The following is an 18,829-nucleotide window of genomic DNA, read 5'->3' on the forward strand; positions in this document are numbered from 1 at the left end:
TTCTATCATCCAAAAAAAAAAAGAGCTTCTTTGTTCTTCATCGTCTCCTTCGATGCAACACTCTCTAGGGTTTAGTTATCGCTGGCTCTCTGAAACTCCACGCACTAAAATATGGCGTCGAAAACCCTTCTCAGAAGCGGAGCTTCTCTCCTAAATCAGATTTCGAAATCGCTTCTCAATCAAACTCCACTACCGCATCTCAATTACCCTCAAATCTCGCCGCAGCTATTCCCTTCCCTCACTAGGATCCCGAGCTCTCCACAATTTCCCCAAAACGACGCCGAATCGATCAAGAAGCTTTACACCGAAGGTTTCGTTTACCCCTGCGGCCTTCCCTCTTTCCGCTTCTTCTTACCAAATGGTACACTTCACTCTCTATCAACTGTTTCTTTCTTTCTTCTTCTTCTCTATCACTTCATTTTCATTTGAAATGTGAATTCTGATTCGGTTCGTTTATTTTATCGAAGGATAAAATCGGTTCTGCAACACATTTTGTTCATTTACAGTCTTTTTCATCGTTTAATTTGTTCATTTTGTACACATTTTGTTCTAATCGGTTCAGCTTGATTAGAACTAGAAGACTAGAAATATTTGACTCTGGTTTTTCCTGCTGTGGCTTGTGGTTGGTCGAAATGTCACTTGAAGATGAAAAGATATGATAAGAAGAGGATCACTTCAATTCTGGGTTTTAGTTGTGCTTTTTAAGACAAAGTATATGAGAAAGGATCTTCAATGCTAAAGTTTTGGGGATTTTATTTTTTTTATGCAACAAGTAAGCCTTGTCCCACTTTGTGTGCTCTCGATTACATTGATCAAATGATGCCAACCGTACTATCATACATCATACCAATGTTTAAACCATTCATTTTTTAGATCTCTGTTAATTGTTTCTTTTGATGTTTTGTTCGGTCTCCCTCCTCCATGTATGTACCTCTAGCTATAAGACTATCATCCATCTGATCCAATTTCATAACTAGAGCCTTTTACATGTCTTATCTGAAGATGTTCATACTTAATACCACCTAAGGCAAGATATTGTGGAAAATAGGCGGCTGATAGTTTGGCTTTTTTGGATGTAAGTTGACGGTATGTGCATCAAAGGAGTATCCATTTTGATAGAACAGAGAAAGGAAATCTATATGCACCTGGAGCTGGATTGTGTATCACTGGTTTACTCAAATACAAATTTTATTTATGGAAGAAGGAACAAAAATACACCTGAAAGTTCACACGCAGGATACGGCTACACTTCAATCATTTAATGAATCACACGTGCACACTATTTATACACTCCGACGGACACATTCACCCTTCCGGCCATCCGTGTGTGGCGTCGTTAAATGATTGAAGTGTAGTCATATCCAGCGTGTGACTTTTCAGGTGTATTTTTGTCCCTTCTTCTTAAAAAAGAAAAACACGAAAATATTGTGTTCGCCGGAGTGTATAAATACCGTGCACGCGTGACTCATTAAATGATTGAAGTGTTGTCGTGTCCAGCGTGTGAACTTTCAGGTGTATTTTTGTCCCTTCTTTTATTTATTTATCCAAGATAAGAGGCATGCAGCTGTGCCATCTCTTCGACAACAATAATTTTTGTGTACCAAGCAGATGGGGTAATGCCTCCTTGGATGACAGTTACTTTGGCTTCTGTTGCATTTTGGGAAGACAAGATTGACGCTTTTTCTCATTATCTTCATGTCAACGTAGTGTTTGTTATGAGGAAGCACTCGTGGAAACTAAAGTCATTGAGTCATTGTTATTTTGTTGGTTTAGGTTGCAAGCCTTGAGATAAGTGGGGTTAAAGGAGTTCTTATCAAGGAAAAAAAGGCATAATGTCACATTGGTGATCCAATTAGCCTTTATCACGCACTCCAATTGTCATGTCATGCTTTGCATATCTATTCAGAAGTATATTTCCCACACTAGGTTGACATTAACACTTGTTTTCTGAAAATTTTAAAGCAGTTGGTTACACTTATTCCATCTTGAAAGATTTCTTTCTAATTAGTGTTTATTCTCTTCTGTAGGAGATGCTTCTTCAGATGATCCAATGATTTTATTCCCCAAAAGGACATTTCAACCTAGCATCATTAGACGAAAGAGGAATCATGGTTTTTTTGCTCGGTAAATACTTTTGTGTATGTCTCCCTTATAGAGATGGGAAAATATGACTATTTATCCTTTCTTCTTTCACATGAATGTCCATACTCTATGCTAAGGCTAATGATGCATACACAGAATTTGGATGAAGTGGATTGTCACTGAATTTTGATACATCATTCAATTTCATTCTATGACCTTGTGCTTATATCTGTTAGAATTCTTCAGTTGTATACAAATTGTTTTATGGAATATGACACCACATTGAGTAATATTTTTCCTTGTGTTGCTTGTGTCTCTAGACTATGATTGCTCTGTTTTTGCGCAATTATAGGTAGATATTGGGGCCTTGGGGACATTTAATATCATGCCAATTGTTTTTCATTGCATACCTGGTGTATATTACTATTCCCAACTGCCACGTACTACCTCTTTTTATTGTGTTTGTCATTGGTATTTAGACCCTTCTGAGATTCCATTCCATATGTGACTATTTGTGTCTCAAACTCGAGACCATTAGTAAGTTGACAAGCCTGTCTTCCACACAACCAATCTAGTGTTGGTCCAATACTACTTTCTAAAATTTTCTTTATTAGAATTGTTACTGAAAATTCACTCGAGTAACCTCAACAGATCTGTGCCGTGTTAATGAAATAATTTTTCTTCTACATGATCAGGAAGGCAACCAAGGGTGGCAGAAGAGTAATTGCAAGAAGAATAGCTAAGGGTAGGTTTAGGATTACAGCTTAACGTTGTTGACTTGGAGGAAGACATCAAATTTAGAACTTAGTGCAGTTCATGGTATGATCCAGCAAAAGATGCTGAACTTTGTTATCCTCAGATCTCTCTTTTGAATAGGGATGGGGAACTGGGGATGTTTGTTGGTGCTGTATGCAAATGAGCAAAATATTGAGGCATCTAATATTTTTATATTGTGGTTGTGATTCTCGAATATAGATGCAATAATTTGCAAGTCTAGAATGGACAAATTCGATAGTGATTTCATTTTTCGGGTCTCCCTTTACTTATTGGACTACACTTGTATCAGATGAATGGACGATCATGGTGATGTATTGATGTGTGAACATTTTTCATTTCCCAATGAGTAGTTTAAAAGTTAAAATTGTACACGCTTTTCGATAAAATGGCCATTTTTTATGTGATATTTTTTGGAAGAAGAATGGCTCAGCCATAGCCCCCAGAGCTATGCAAGACAAGAAAATAACAGTAGTCATGAAACTTGCTTGTAGATGCTAATATCATGTTCTAGTAAACCCAAACAATTTAGCGAATGGAAAAGACTCTGTTCTAAGTTCCAACTCTCCTTCAATAATCTATTTATAAGCTAAATGATCAAAGCTTGCTGACATGGTGATATATATATTCACTTAATTCGGTTACCGAACTGGGTGGGTGATAACAACGAGGATATATGCTGAGCAACTGAGTATGTTCTAAAGGCATTTTCTCTTTTTTGGTTTCAAAAAAAAAAAAAAGGAGAACTATAGAAGTATTTCTTAGAAATAAAACTATAGAAGTAAGAAAGTGAACACTAGCAATGAAAACAGGGCTCCATTTCATTCAACATACACACAGTCATCCTTGCATCCAAACACAATTACACAAGCTTCAAGTAAATTGGGGGGAGGGGGGGCTCATTTTTAAGTTTTTTCCTAAAAAAGAAAACTTGAAACAAAATGCTAATTTTCACATGTGAACTTGTGCACACATTTAAAGGTGACAATGAACAACAAGCTGTTGGACTCATCAAAAGAACACACTTCTAACAGACTTATGCTTGGTTTAGCTTTCAAAACTCCAGAATCGTTATTCAAGCAAACATTATCATCAAAGACAATCTTTTGCCTGAATCATGGTTCAAGGCATTCTGAATGCTAAACCAAACATTCTTTTATCACCAGCCACTGGAATGGCAATTTACTTATCATCTGAATTTAATCGTTTCTGATAACTTGCTCTTGAAGGTGTTGCATAGAGATCCCTCCACGAATTGACTGAAGGATAGGATCCACAACTGCTTCTATTGTCTCCATTTAGAAATTCTGATCTTGAGCCATGAGAATGACAGTCATCCATTAAGAGTCTCTTCGAATTCTGAGAGGAACACCTACAAGATTTCAGTTTAGCTTTGGTTGATTCTGTCAGATTCATGTAGGTTGGTTTATTAACACTTCTATCCTCTGCTGCTTCCTCCACAACATTGTTGATCGATGGCAGTGATCCAGATGTACATGAGGTTGAGGCAGGGCTATCATCATACATGCATTCGGAGCTAACACCCGAAGAAGATGGAGTTGATTGAGTAGTTGTGAGAGACTTGGAAGAAATTCTTGTTATTGCACCGCTGCTTCTTGCTTTGGATAAGCCTCTTTGTTGATGTGAATTGAAGGGAGCAACAAGATCATCACATTTTCCAGACACTGGAGTCATGTCAAGCGAGCCGAAATTGTTCTCCTCCAGTAGCCTGCTCTCCCATGGCTTTGTCGCCATCCAGCGCTCTAACATGCTCAATCGCGAGCTCTTATTGTCTAGGCTGCCTTGCTTGAGAGGTGTGACTGGCTTGGAAGCTGTCGAGCGTGGACTAGCACACACTGTTAATTGCTGAAAGCAAACAATTTCAATCGAATTAAGTAATGAACTGTATTTCATTCCCCATTTAATCGAATTAAGTAATAGAAATCTAGAACAATGGAAATTATAATGGATAGTTAGTAGTATGATTTGAAACTTTCTTGAATTCTGAAAGTAACTTGAATCTCATCACATGTATATTTAAATTCTTAGCTCGAATACATTACCTTGGTATACATTGAGTATGCCATTGCTCTCTCCCTCTTAATTGCTCCTTCTTGCCTCATTTGAAGTTTTGCTTTAACTTCCTCTGCTGTTCCTGGAATGTCGCACCAGCCGTCCTGATAGCACAAGAAGGAAAATTTTCATACATTGGAACATCTCAATATAAACTTGAATTGGAATCAAACATACAAGAACAAAAGTGATCCGTGAAAGATGTTAGTTTTTGAAAGAAATTTACATCAATTAGAACAAATTGATGTCTAAGAGAACTAAAAATTTATATCAATTTCAAAAAAGAGAGACTACATTGACATTTAAGATCAGTGCAGGACTAACTTGAGTGTTATGTATATATCATTGGATGACATGAGTATTTTTCTCCATTAGAGAATCTTTTTTGGGGGGAGGAATTTAAAAAGCTTTTACAATACCTCAGCCTCCTTAATAGGATCAGCTTGGTTGCGGTACTGATCTAATAGTGTCTGCACGGCTTTCCCTTCTGGAGAGTTCCTCACATTCCTAGCGCGGACGCGAGCTTGAACTCGAACAAGAGCCTGCATGCACCTTAGAGTAACTGCAGCTTGCTTCCTCACTAGCCTTCCGCGAAATATAGCCTGCAGCCTCACCACTGCCCTCAACGCCCTCAAAGCTCGTCTTGCCTGCAACATTCATCACAAAATTAAGGTAAAAAACTCAAAATAAACAAGTAAGAGAAATACAAATACAATAACATGGAACACAAGTTTAACATACTAACACAAGGATCAAGTTTGCAACTATGAACTACCTCTCTCTGGTCAAATCGAACCCCACCAACATTGTCCTCAAGCATTCCTTAGGAAACTAGAAAAAATTGTGGCTTGATGTCTTACCATGGACTAAGCTTCAATAGGTCAAAGTCTTACCATGGTTGAACTCATTCAAAATTAGGATTAGTTAGTAATTCTTCTGCAAAAGATCATGCTGTGATCTTAGGAATCCTGATCCTTACCTGATCCGGAATTTTAGTAATTTAACATCAACTAACTATTGCATGTTGAAGATACTAGAATTAGAAGTTGAGAGTTTTGATTAAAGGAAAAAAAAAATCAAACTTTCAATGCATTGATGGATTGGAAGATTTTGCCTTTTTTACCCAATAGTGCCCCCTAAGGCTACAGTCTAAATAGATGTGAGGCCAAATCAATGATTTTCATATTAAACAAATCAAGATTAAACACACATAATAACAAAATAAAACAAGGAGCATCAGGATCACCATCATACAAAAAGTTTGAAATTGATCAAAAACATCGAAGTGTGTGGACACGGTGACTTACCAAGAAGCCTCGAAAAATGGCTTGAATGCGTATAGCAGCCTGCCACCGCGGCATTAAAAGCTACTTCATCATCCACCAAAGAAGAAAAAGCCTTGTGAGAACCGTCACCCTTCTTTGTCGAGGATCCAAAACCAAACCCTTCTGAAGAACTTCTCCATAGCTTCCATTTCTTCTTGCTCTTATCACCACCACCACCACCACCACTACCCCTCTCCTGTAAAAAAATGATAAATAAGAATCACAAAAGCATAACCAAACACACACAAAGAAGAAGATTGTGATGAAGTTGCAAACTTGATCACGGGTGGAGGGCTTCCTGTGAGATATGAGTGATTTAAACCATTTTCCTGAGCCACCCATTTGAGAAAAAAAACTTGAGAGCAAAGGACAAAGATCGGATTTTTATTGATTGGGTTGTGAAAAATGTGAAGAATGCAAAATGTTTGTTGAGTTTGGTTGGTTTAATTAAGACTTAAGAGTGAAGAATGAGAAGAAGGAAAGAGAAGTTTTTTTGAAATTTGAAATGTGTGCGAAAAAGTGTCCAAAAGAAACAAAAACAGAACATAACGGATACGAGGACTTTTCTTTTTGTTTTTTCTGTCTTGCACTCTTACGTGTACCGCTATGAGTTGACCTTTTCATGAATGCGACTTCTGAATGGTGAAAACGGTGCCGTATAACCCGAATATCTCGTACAAATATTCTCGGTTCAATGGGCTTCAGATTCCAAACTCAAAATCGAAAAACTCATCTGATAATTATCAAACACAAATGTTAAACGGTCCAGTTGTATGCTAATGGAGAATTATTAAATAATTTAATATATTTTTGACAAAAAATTTAATATATTTAATTAAATTATTATTTATTTTTTTTATTATAATTTCACATACACAGCTGTATATAAATATTTATTTTATTAAGTAATCGATAATTTCTTTCATTCATCTTATATTTGAGAATAAATGGCGCATATAAATCAATAAGAGGCAAGATAAAAATGTTACACAGTTCTATCAAGAACATTTTTCTATACAATTCGAATTAGAGCCACTCGAATTACATATACCATAGTAATTCGAATTATGCCTGCATTTACTCATCATAGTAATTCGAATCACACTGATTCAAATTACACACACTAAGACATACTAGTTCGAATTAGCATCATTCGAACTAGTCCATAAGTTCATATCCATAGTAATTGGAAACATGTTGTTTCGAATTACCCCCTGTTTTGGCTGTCCTTGGTAATTTGAATTCTACACATTCGAATTACATGGCCCTTGCCTATATAAAGTAACCTCATTCGAACCACTATTTTAAATCCATGCCCCCACCAAATTTTAGAGAAAAGGACCCCGTACGACTTCAACAAAGGCTTGAGCAGAATATTTAGCCGATGGGGGATAATCTGGACCGACTTTATCGTTTAGATGGAGTATTCTATATAGTTGGTGTTATCAATGAAGAGGTTAGTACGACTTTGTTCTTTTAAAATAAGAGTTATTTTTTATATTTTTATCTTTGGTGTGTTAAAATGGTAGTCATTATGTAGCGTTGCTAAGTTAGATAGGATTGCCATACAAGTGATTTTGTTAGTGAAAGATGTTAGTGGTTTTGTTAATGGTTTTGTTAGTGAATGATGTTAGTGGTTTTTATATTCTGGTACATTCTGTTTGCAGCCCCAGCGATATATTTCGAGCATGCGACGGTAGCAGGGTATGCGTATGGACGAAAGGTACGTTCCGTACTTTTAGATGGCTGGCTTATACCATCTTGCGAGGCTGAACGAGAGATGGTTCAGACTAGATGAACCCCTTGGTCAGTGCATTTGTTGAGTGCTGGCGTCCGGAGACGCACACGTTTCATATGCCGTTCGGGGAGTGCACTATTACGCTATAGGACGTGGCGTACCAGTTTGAACTGCCGATCGATGGACATTATGTTAGTGGTTGCCTAACAGATTTGCAGACGTACATCGAAGGTGGTCGGTCAGCTTGGGTGTGGTTCCAGGACTTGCTAGGTGGTCGGCCATTTTATCTCACTCTAATTAACACAATTCACGTTCACACCATATTTATACATGTCTGAGACTCGAAACAGCCAATTTCGGATTATATATATAATTCGAATTAGCTAGATTCGAACTGTCTATCGAATATCTCACCATATAATTCAAATCAGGGTAATTCGAACTACTCCATGTATAATTCAAATAAATTCGGTTCGAACTACCTAACATGCATAGTCCCTCATAATTCGAATAGCATTGATTCGAATTATTTTTGTTTATAGTTCGAGTTAGATTAATTCAAAATACATAGAGACATACTTTTAGTTTATTTATGTCTCATTTTCTAGTTTGATTAAATCATGTAATTTTTCCATCCAACTGGTTTAATACTGCGATTTATCTCATAGTTGAGTTAAAATTATTTTATTTTATTTTATTTTTAACTAATAATACTGACGTTCCAGCATTTTTAACAATAAACTCAATTAAGGTATTGAGTCATTACTTATTACAAGAGAGTCTAATTAAAAAAAAAAAACAAATAATAGCTAACATTAACTAACATTTTTTAAAAACTGTTTTTATTCTTATAATCCAATTAGGGAGTTAATAAAAAAAAACAAACAACGACAAACATCAGCAAATAAATAGGCAAATCTAATGTAGTTTGCACTTTTTAAAATGTTTCAACAATCTACTCTCATCCATACAAGTCCCAATTCTGATGTCAAAAGACACCTTGCGATTGAGGAATGGTGATGGACGTGCCATCATATACAAATATAATGACAATGTGGATGATGACGATGAGATCTTCGCTCCTCCACTTCGATCAAACTCAAAATATCAGCATCTTATTATTGAAACAGATCCCTAAAAATTGATGGAAGCGCACATGAATTTGTGAACATAATAATTAAAAGATTTTAACTTTTGATTTGGATTCAGTTATTGATCTCTATAATCATTTATTATTTCTAATTTTAATGTGTAATGCTTTAATCTTTTTTTGATAAAACTCTACTAAATTTTTATTGAGGTTGAATAACAACTCTCTTATGAATAAGAGTCGTAATTTTAGTATATATAGAGACTAAAATCTTATGTTACTCTATTTATTTATATTAGACTATTAATTCTTATTAAATTTTTAATTTCCAAATAAAATAGAATAATATTGATTTTATTTTTATTAAGACTCCAACTAATAAGTAATATTAACTTTTTTTTTTTACTGAAAATTTAAAACAACTAAGTAAAAAAAGAAAACAAAGTTTGAATACTCATTTTGAATTCCTTCCAAGACACTGGAAGCTCTACATGTTGTGAATGCGATCTTAACGTCGTCTTTGCTATGGTGTCCGTCATTATGTTTGCATCTCGTATGATCAAGCGAAAATTAACGTGCTACTTCTAAGTGATGATATCTCTGACTTTAAGTACCAAAGAATCTATATATCTGGCATTATCATGAAAATTGTTAATAAGAATAAAAGTCTTCAAACAATCTGTTTTGCAAATCACATCTCTTTACCACAAGTTTCGGACTAAAAAAATCTTTTTCAAATAGTAAACAATTCTCTTTAAAAAATATTATAATTCTCTATTGTTTCTAAATAATTTCGTTATCAATTTCTATTTCAATCTCAGTTAATACAGGTAAAACCAATTTGATCTCTAATTTTTTATTATTTGAATCAATACTAATATTATTTTATATAAGTCAAAATATAAAATAGATAATCAGACTTGCGAAACCCAATCAGGCATTGGGCGCATTGAGGCCGATTCCAACAGATATTGGAGAAGGCAGCCTAACGTGTATAGTGGGAAGAAGAAACCAAGAGTGAGAGAGAGGAGAAAGAAGTGATGGAGAGAAAAGGGAACATAGACATGAGTGTGAATAGCAAGAATAATAGTTAAAAAAAATAATGTTAACAAAAAAGAGGAGTTAGCTAAGTCAAAAGTTAATTTTCTATAATTTTACTACGAAATATTAACAAAACAAGGACGACTGACTAATTAAAAATTAAATAACTATTATCTAAAATGAATATAAAAACATAATTCATTCATGCACCCTAAGATTCCCATTGTTAAAAGATTGGACTATTCTGTTAGCAGGATGAGTAAGAAACATTAGTCAGCTTCTCCATCTAATCTGATTACCAGCTTTGACAATGGGAGAGGCCAAAGTCAGTGCATCTAATCTATTAATCAGCTTCAAATAAACACGTAGCTAATAATTGAAGTTATGTAATTGTTCTACAATTCTAGTCTAAACTCCTATTAACTTATCACTAAATTGGTAGTTAAATAAATAATTCAATGCATGCTTTCATATATAGACAATTGTAGAGTTGAATGGGACTCCTGAAAGCCATAATTTGGTGTAAGACAACTCATACCTTGTGAATGTAAAAATTTTCTTTATTAAGTAAAATTCCCATGAATTAGGCACTAACAAGGGAAAATTACTATTTAACATGTGAAAAAGAAGATTAAAAATAATATTGTGTCTAGAATCATTGGCAGCACAATGAGAATTTGCCAATTTGGTCAATTCAGCTAATGACTATGAAGGGGGGTTTTATGTCATTATTGAACCAAGCAAAATGTTGATCCACTTTTTTAAAAAAAGGTTTCTTTTTGGTTTGTCTTTTGGAAACATGAGCCAAATCTTGACTTTGATATGCTGAGTGAATTGAATGCAAATAAGTCGCATGTAACAGAGGCAGATGCAGGGTTCCAAGTTCCTTGTTGGTCTATGTTATTCGAATGTAGAATGTGAGACCAATTATGCGCATCACTGACGCAATCCCTAACTGCATGCGTGCTTAATGGCTACAATACTTACCTTCATCACAAAGAAAAGAATGGATAACCCCATTATTCTACTAAAAGCTGAATTATAGAATAAAGATGTAAGTTTACGAATTTTTTTTTATGGGATGAGATAATATTTGAGAAATTATGGTCTATACTTTAAATAATAATAATATAATAAAAAATAACTACAAAAAAATTATATTTTCTTTTTATACAACTTTAATCTGTATAATAGAGTGTTCTTTACTAAAATCGGACGAATTTATTTTTTTTGTGTCCCGGTATTTTTTTTGACACGCGTCTGAAGTTTATTTAAAGGTTTGTCATTAACTAATAAATTGCTGCATATGTAAAATAGAATTCAAATCAACGACACTTACTTAAACAAACGACTAAGACGAGTAAGATGGCCACACAAGTAATTCAAATTGGTTGGATAATAAATTCAATTTAATCAATTTTAGTATTTAACACATAATCTTGTAAAAATCGATTGAATTCGTTCTTATTTAGATTGAACATTATCAGGTTTCATCTTACAAATTAATTTTAAACGGATTAGATAAATTTAAATCTGAGTTAAAAAAAAGTTGAACTTGATCCAAAATTCACCTAATTAAATTTTAATTAATTTAGTACATTTTTTATTTAAATCCAAACCAAGTAACCAAGCTTTTAGGATTCTCTATTTGGTTAAGAATTGCATAAACAAAAGATATCTATAAATATTTATGTATTATTGTATTTGTTTATTTAAAAATTTTTAAGAAATAGTAAATATATTTTTTCACTAATTTGCATGTGCCATAATACAAAATTTTTTGCATAGTCAATTAATTAAATTTAAACTTTGAAATGCCTATGCAAGTAATGAGAAAGAAAATAAAATAAATTATATTTACTAAAAAAAGGATATTATCAACCCCTTTCATTAATTTATGCACCTATTTAAAACTAACCATTTATTTGGATTTGAATGGAGTACTTTGAGGCACAAATTAGAAAAACCAAAGGAAAAGTAATTTACATATTAAATTATTAATTGGCTTACAAGTATGGAAGATTAACCCACCTCCTACAATACAATTTGGGGAGAAGGGGAAAAATGATACAATAGAAGCCGAATGACCAAAAGAACTGGCCAAGAAAAAACCAAATAAAAAAATCTTGGACCATCAAAATAAAAATAAATAAATAAAGGAAAAAATAAATCTTGTGTGGTTAGATCCTTTGTGTTGTATAAGATTTATGATCCTATTTTTCTGTACTAAATCTTATGGTCCAAATTAGAAGATGGTTATTGATCACATTATGCTTCAAAAATGATGAGTCACATAATGTGAAACCCTAACATATATAGGAATTAGGAACTAATTTTTTGATTTCTTACCGTATTTTCTAACCCAACAAATCAAGGACTAATTCGTCGCGGATAGAAATTAATTTGTGGGAGTAGCATTTACCCTTGGGCTAGGAAGACCCATTTGTGCAAGTCTAGGGGATAGATGAACTTTTGGACTTGGTCTTGGAGATGGAATTGGAGCTTTAAGGTCAAACTTTCCATGGTTGACTCTTGGTGAAAAATTGAGTTGTTCAAGTGCCCTAACTTGGAGATTAGGAGGGTATTCTCTCACACAACCAATTCTAGGACCAACTCCTGTTGTCCATTTATTACCCAATAAATTCTTGCTATCTTTGGGTTTTGAATCTTCAACATTGGTACCAAAATGACCCACATTTTCTTGATTATTACAATTATTGTTGCCATTGGATGAGTCATCACTTGAATCAACATTTCCTTCTTTGGACTTAAATTGAGGTGTAGAAGGTGGGACATCATCATCAATTGCATATTTCTACAAATCAAAAACCCATCAAATTAACATTAAAAGGTTATGTTTAATTAAATTCAACAATATTGGGCTTGGTGACCTCAAATCAAAAGACCAAAATGAAACCAATGTCTATATACAAACAAAGGGATTTGTCTCAATAATGTGATTTAATTTATTATTCACCTTTACATTTGTCATGTCCACATTATGTTCCATCAAGAATCCTATGAATTCCTTGAAATTCTTCTCTGTAGGGCGGTAATGACCACTATAGGGCCAAATAGCCTGCATAAATATATAAAAATTATCATCAATTATACTTTTATATCATCATAACATTTATTAAAAAAATTACAGTTAATTTAAATGTATATCATACATGGAGAACTCCATTGTGGACAACCATTCTTCCAGATGCAATTGTTGCACCACCAGCTAGAAAACTTGAATGCTGAAATTGACCCTTTTTCTTCTCACCAACATACAAAATTCTTGATGAACTAAGAACAAAAATCCACTTTGATCCCTCAGCAGTGTGAACAAGCTCTTGGTTTTTTCTATAAATAAGCTTCCCTCTATTCAGAGTTACTTCATATGCCTCCCTCTCTTTCTGCAATTATAAAGAAATGAATTTAGCTAACATGTGCTTGATGTTAAAATTATTATTAGTTAAATTTTTAAATATTTTATTTTAATAAATAAATAAGAAATTCATTAAAAACTTAAATATTATTTGTTGTTATAGAAAAATTCATTAGTAATCTTAACATACATTTTAAAAGGATACGTTCATTAAATCCTTTAAAATTACTACTAAAATTAAAAAAAAAATTATTTGCTACTAAAATGCATCACAAAATCATTTGTCTCCTTGAAGCACTCAATACAAATTATATGTCATCATGTTGTTATTAATTAGTTACTCTAAGGTTTTTGTACCTAAATTAATTGAATAGTCAACAAAGCTAGTCTTCTGACTCTTTTCCCAAGCACCAAATAGCACTCTAGAATTGACCAAGCATTCCTTAGTCAACGCACTCAACTTCATCAATATAAAAAATGACATAATAATACTTAATTGCTTTGATTTGATAAATTACTAATTAATGCAAAAGTTTTATATATCACTCAATTATATACTACTTTCATTAAATTAATTAAAAGTTACTAAAATCAGACTTGTGGTTACACGTGATTAGTATATAATATATATATTTTTGTGACATTGTGAATTTCATGAGGTCAAAATAAGTGATGAATAACTTACTGGTCCAAGGTACTTTATGCATTGCTTGTGTAGTTTACTTCTTGGGCACTCCTCAATATTTACTTCTTTTCCATCTCCAATATCCAACCTTCATTTCACCAATATAAAATTATGAAATTACAAAATTAATTAACTTATCACATAACAATAATAATAATAATAATAATAATAATAATAATTTACCAGTAGAAAAATGGTTGTGAACTCTGGCTGTGAAACCAGATGTCATAATATAAGTGTAAGTTGTGGCCATAACGATGACGAGGATCAATCTGCAAAAACAACATCAACATCATATTAATGAGACAAAATAGTTAAAAAATAAATAAATTACTTTTTTATTTTTATAATTTTATTAAATTTGTAATTAAAATTTTATATATTTTTAATTAAATTTTACATTATTTTTAATTTTATAATTAATTTTTTTAATATAAAAATAAAAATAACTGAATATTTATCTGTAAATTAAAAATATTTATTTTTAAAAATTTAATTACTAATGCTTAAGCTAATAAGTAATAAGCATTGACCAATACCAAAATATAATAATATAGTATATATGGTAAAGTGAATTAAAAAGTCATATATAAGTCAAAGTTTGGACGTATGAGCTTACAGCTTCAAGCCAGTGCCTTAGAGCCAATTTTTGCGCCTTATCATCTTTGCATAAACCCTTTCCCACCTACCAAAAATGGAGCATAAACTTATATTATTGATAACTACATTAACCAAAGAGAAATTATGTCGGAAGAGAATGAAAACTTTGAATTCTTTTCTGTGGTCCCAGTCAAATATATAATTGGGATTTTAAAGGAAAAAAAAATCCGGACCCACAATTTTTTAAAATAAAATAAATGATATATATATTCTCTTAATAAATTTTTAATTATATTTTAAGTTTCTAAACATTGAAAATTTTATTTATTTATCATCATAAAAATAGAAAAAATAAATAAATAATTGTTTATTTTAAATATGATGATGATAATTTATAATATATATAAATTCCTCATGAAAAAAGAAAGATATTATTATAGTCATGTGACAAATTTATTCAAAGATTCTTAGGGGTTATAATATATAATATATACCTTAGCAGCCATGGTCCTAGCCCTTGCCCATTTTGAAACAGCTGTTTCCGATTTATCAGAGTCAAAGTGTGAGATTGAGCATCGGTTCAGAGCAGCAAAGTCCAAAGCTTTCCACCTACAATTTTTTAAACAAAATAATATAATAAGTTCTATATATTCTTTATTAAATAGTAGTAATTAATCATGGTTTTATATATATGTCTCTCCTATGAACACACATAAAAATCGAATTAATAAGTTTTTATTCACTTAATTATTTTTTGTCAGACTGTGGTCTAATAATATAATATTTAATATATATCATATCATTATTATAAAATGAATATATTTGTTAGAATATGCAAGCCTTTCATGAATTTTAATACCTTATATATTTATATTATTAAAAAGTAAAAACATTTGGCTCTTATTTTAAAAACATCACATACTCCTTTTGCTTTTATATATAATTACTTATTTGGATAGAATAGTATATTAGAAAAATTGAAAAATAAATATATTTAGACACAAAATATTTAGGGTGGAATCATATTTTTTAATATAGCACTATGTCTAAGCAGACAATTACTTAGAAATAGGAGTATATATTAATATAAAACACTTAAAATATTGAAACTTTACCAAAATCAAGATTAAAATACTGAAACTTTACCATAGCTCTTCACAAATAACAGCACAATCTGCAAGATTTCTTCTGGTTCTGTAACTCTTATAAACTTTCTGAAGCTTTATTGCAGCAACATCAAGCTCCCTAATTGGCTTTGGTGATGAGAACCAAAATTCTGATTTTGGAACCACAATTGTTGGTTTTTGCTCATTATTATTTACAATAATGCCACCACCACCACCTCCAACTCTATTCTCATTTTTTGAATCATCACAATGATTCTCTGATGGGAGTAATAAGTACTTGAATGAGAATGTGGTTTGAAGTTTCAAGTTCCCAACTTTTCTTCTCTTCAAGCATGTTGTAGATTCTTCAGAATTAACAACTTCATCTTCATCCAAATCATTCCTTTGGGGCTCATAAAACTCATCAAAGTTTCTTCCTTTCTTGAAGCTCATTGTTCTTTCCATTGGTCTCAAAGTAACCATTTCCATTTTCCTCTGCAGAAACATTTAAACACAAGACACTTAGAAAATTTTCAAGCAATAACGTTCGTTAGTTTGCAATTTAATGAGAAGAGTTGTGAAGTACTAACTACTAACTAAACACATTGAATGCACCAAATTGAAGAAGGAAAACTTAGAATATATAGTAGCATTATTGTTTACATGGAATACAATTCTTTTCCAGAATTTGTCAAATTATGAAACATATACAATACAATAATTCTCAGAAAATTCAATAAAAGAACCATTCACTACCCCGTAAGATAAGTAAATCAAGAAGAGGAGGAAAAATCAAACATGACCAAGTCAATCATTAGAATGAATAAAAAATAAATAAACATTAATGGCATTCGACCAACATCTTAATTAAATTGACAGCAACTCCTACCTCTGATCTTCATCACCCCATGATTTAATTCTCTATTAAATAATTACTCATTCTTTGATCATACCATAATGTTGAAGCTTTAGGTGACACGTATTATAATAAGTCATGTGAGGTTTTCAAATTAAAAGAAAAAAGGAAGGGAAATTTGACAGAAACAGAACAATGTAATGAAGTGGCAGAAAGAGAGGATAATCACCTTAGAAATTATACCAAGTCAGAATATTGTTCTGTATGTATGATTCACTTTTAGAATAGAAATTAAATGGGGATTGGTTCTATGTTTTATAATGCACGAGTTTGGAATTGGAAGACATATAAAAAGGGTTGGAATAGAAGTTCACTTTCTTGAGTTTGTAGTTTCAAATACGCAAGAGAACAAGACATTGCAGAAAATTGGTTCCCTCTTTGGAATTTTGTGGCACCAATGAACAGGTTTTTGTTTGAATGGAAATTTGTGTAAAGTTCTTAATTAGTCCCACTAAATGGGCTGTTTTGTGTCACATAGTTAAAATAACTACTTTACTGCGTAAATGGTCATCCAAAAGAACAGATGTAATTAAACGACTGTATAAAATACTTTATACTATTAGTATATCAAAATTAAACTCTATAATATAATATAAAATAAATACTTAAATTGGTACTCAATAAATCTTAAATAAAATATTTGGTTTTTATAAATTTTTATTTTTTACAAGTCTTCAAAAATTATTTTTATTAGATAAATTGGTCTCTTTTATCGTTTTGAATAGACATTAATCAATAATAATATTTTTGAGACTTAATTTTCCTTTAATAAATTTATTAGTGACTTGTTTATAAAATTGTATATTAAAAGTTTGATTAAAAGCGACTAAAAACTAATTTATCTGACGAGAATAATTATTAAAAATTTTTATTAAATAGAAATTTATTAAAAATTAAAATGTCTTATCTAAATTATTTTTAGGATTAATTTGAATATTTAATTTAATATGTTTTCGGTAATAGTGTTTTTATGAGTATGTGAAAAGCTTATGGTGTACGCGGAGATGTGAAATAATCACACAATCAGTCAAACTTAAAAGCTTAGAAAATAAAGAATTAAAATGAAGACTTTGTTTGTTCATGATGGCATTTTCTTTCACAGTTACTAGTGTAAGAGTGATGGAGAAAGATGTTGATTGAATTGAACTGTGTGTGTGTGTTTGCTTTTCGGAAGTTAAGTTGGTGAAAGATGCTGATTAAATAATTGAACATTAGTAATAATTAATATTTGTGTGTTTGCTTAATTTAATTTTGGGAATCAATTTTATTGATATGGAAGGAGTGTGCATGTCATTTTTCGATATGGCATCATGGGATTCCATACCAATATGTGGGGTAGCCTTTTTTCTGGTGTCAGGTATATAAAGTCAGACCCTGCGATATGTTTGTTTTTTAGTTTTGGACTAACAAATCGGTTAATCCGATTTGAAGAGGAAGGATTTTTGAATCTTCTGATAGTGGTAATCGGACCCTCCGAGTTGCTAGTAGAGTGTATTTTTTTAATTCGTTTAATCAAATCGGAGGGTACGATTAGGTTATTTTAATATTTTTTTTGAATGAAGCATACCTAATCGGAGGGTCCGACTTGTTGGTGACTCTAAACAAAAGTGTCTGAATGCTGGTGAGGACCTACTCGCGTCTTCTTCTCATTCTTCAACGATTCTTTCATCTGATTTTTTTCTCTGTTTCTTCTTTACTTAGCATAATAGTTATAGATCTAGTTCTCAAGTTTTTTATTTTGCTTATGTGATTAAGAGTAATGAGTGACAGAGTTTTATTGAAGGAGTATTATTTTAGTCAGATTTTATTACAAACATCTGAAGGAGTAATATTTGTTTGTGAAAATCCATTAGATGTTGTGATTCCTTTCACAATCTCATTTGAAGAGCTTAAATGTGTGATCTGTGAAAAGATTCATTCTGAGAGGGCAAGATGAGTAGCATGTATTCTATATAGATACCCTATACAAGTGTTTAGTGGATTCGTCCAGTTTCAAACCAAATATGTAACGGACGAAGCGAGC

At 32.1% G+C, this 18,829-nt stretch overlaps 2 protein-coding genes and 1 pseudogene across 2 annotated transcripts; 1 reads left to right on the top strand and 2 right to left on the bottom strand.

The window, feature by feature from the left end:
- Positions 1-46: 46 nt before the first annotated feature.
- Positions 47-3,228, top strand: LOC107464503 (uncharacterized). Its single transcript, XM_016083424.3, has 3 exons — positions 47-361; positions 2,028-2,124; positions 2,778-3,228. The coding sequence occupies exons 1-3, from the start codon at positions 112-114 to the stop codon at positions 2,848-2,850; spliced, it is 420 nt and encodes a 139-aa protein (XP_015938910.1). The 5' UTR covers positions 47-111; the 3' UTR covers positions 2,851-3,228.
- A 410-nt stretch (positions 3,229-3,638) lies between these two features.
- LOC107464314 (protein IQ-DOMAIN 6-like) lies at positions 3,639-6,697 on the bottom strand (annotated as a pseudogene).
- A 5,754-nt stretch (positions 6,698-12,451) lies between these two features.
- Positions 12,452-17,030, bottom strand: LOC107464315 (IQ domain-containing protein IQM1-like). Its single transcript, XM_016083244.3, has 9 exons — positions 16,976-17,030; positions 15,931-16,385; positions 15,279-15,393; positions 14,804-14,869; positions 14,368-14,456; positions 14,185-14,272; positions 13,297-13,527; positions 13,101-13,202; positions 12,452-12,938 (listed from the first exon to the last, which is right to left on the bottom strand). The coding sequence occupies exons 2-9, from the start codon at positions 16,377-16,379 to the stop codon at positions 12,522-12,524; spliced, it is 1,557 nt and encodes a 518-aa protein (XP_015938730.1). The 5' UTR covers positions 16,380-16,385; positions 16,976-17,030; the 3' UTR covers positions 12,452-12,521.
- Positions 17,031-18,829: the final 1,799 nt, after the last annotated feature.

The sequence above is a fragment of the Arachis duranensis genome, chromosome 9 (assembly GCF_000817695.3).
Source record: "Arachis duranensis cultivar V14167 chromosome 9, aradu.V14167.gnm2.J7QH, whole genome shotgun sequence".
NCBI classification, from domain to species: domain Eukaryota; kingdom Viridiplantae; phylum Streptophyta; class Magnoliopsida; order Fabales; family Fabaceae; genus Arachis; species Arachis duranensis.

What these genes read in the sequence shown, in the direction of transcription:
- LOC107464315 (XM_016083244.3), bottom strand. Translation starts at nt 16,379, where the DNA reads ATGGAAATGGTTACTTTGAGACCAATGGAAAGAACAATGAGCTTCAAG. An exon ending in GTTATTTGTGAAGAGCTATG is followed by an intron (nt 15,394 to 15,930) that starts GTAAAGTTTCAG and finishes AAAAAATTGTAG; the next exon opens with GTGGAAAGCTTTGGACTTTG. An exon ending in TCCACAATGGAGTTCTCCAT is followed by an intron (nt 13,203 to 13,296) that starts GTATGATATACA and finishes ATATTTATGCAG; the next exon opens with GCTATTTGGCCCTATAGTGG.
- LOC107464503 (XM_016083424.3), top strand. Translation starts at nt 112, where the DNA reads ATGGCGTCGAAAACCCTTCTCAGAAGCGGAGCTTCTCTCCTAAATCAG. An exon ending in CCGCTTCTTCTTACCAAATG is followed by an intron (nt 362 to 2,027) that starts GTACACTTCACT and finishes TCTCTTCTGTAG; the next exon opens with GAGATGCTTCTTCAGATGAT. An exon ending in AATCATGGTTTTTTTGCTCG is followed by an intron (nt 2,125 to 2,777) that starts GTAAATACTTTT and finishes CTACATGATCAG; the next exon opens with GAAGGCAACCAAGGGTGGCA.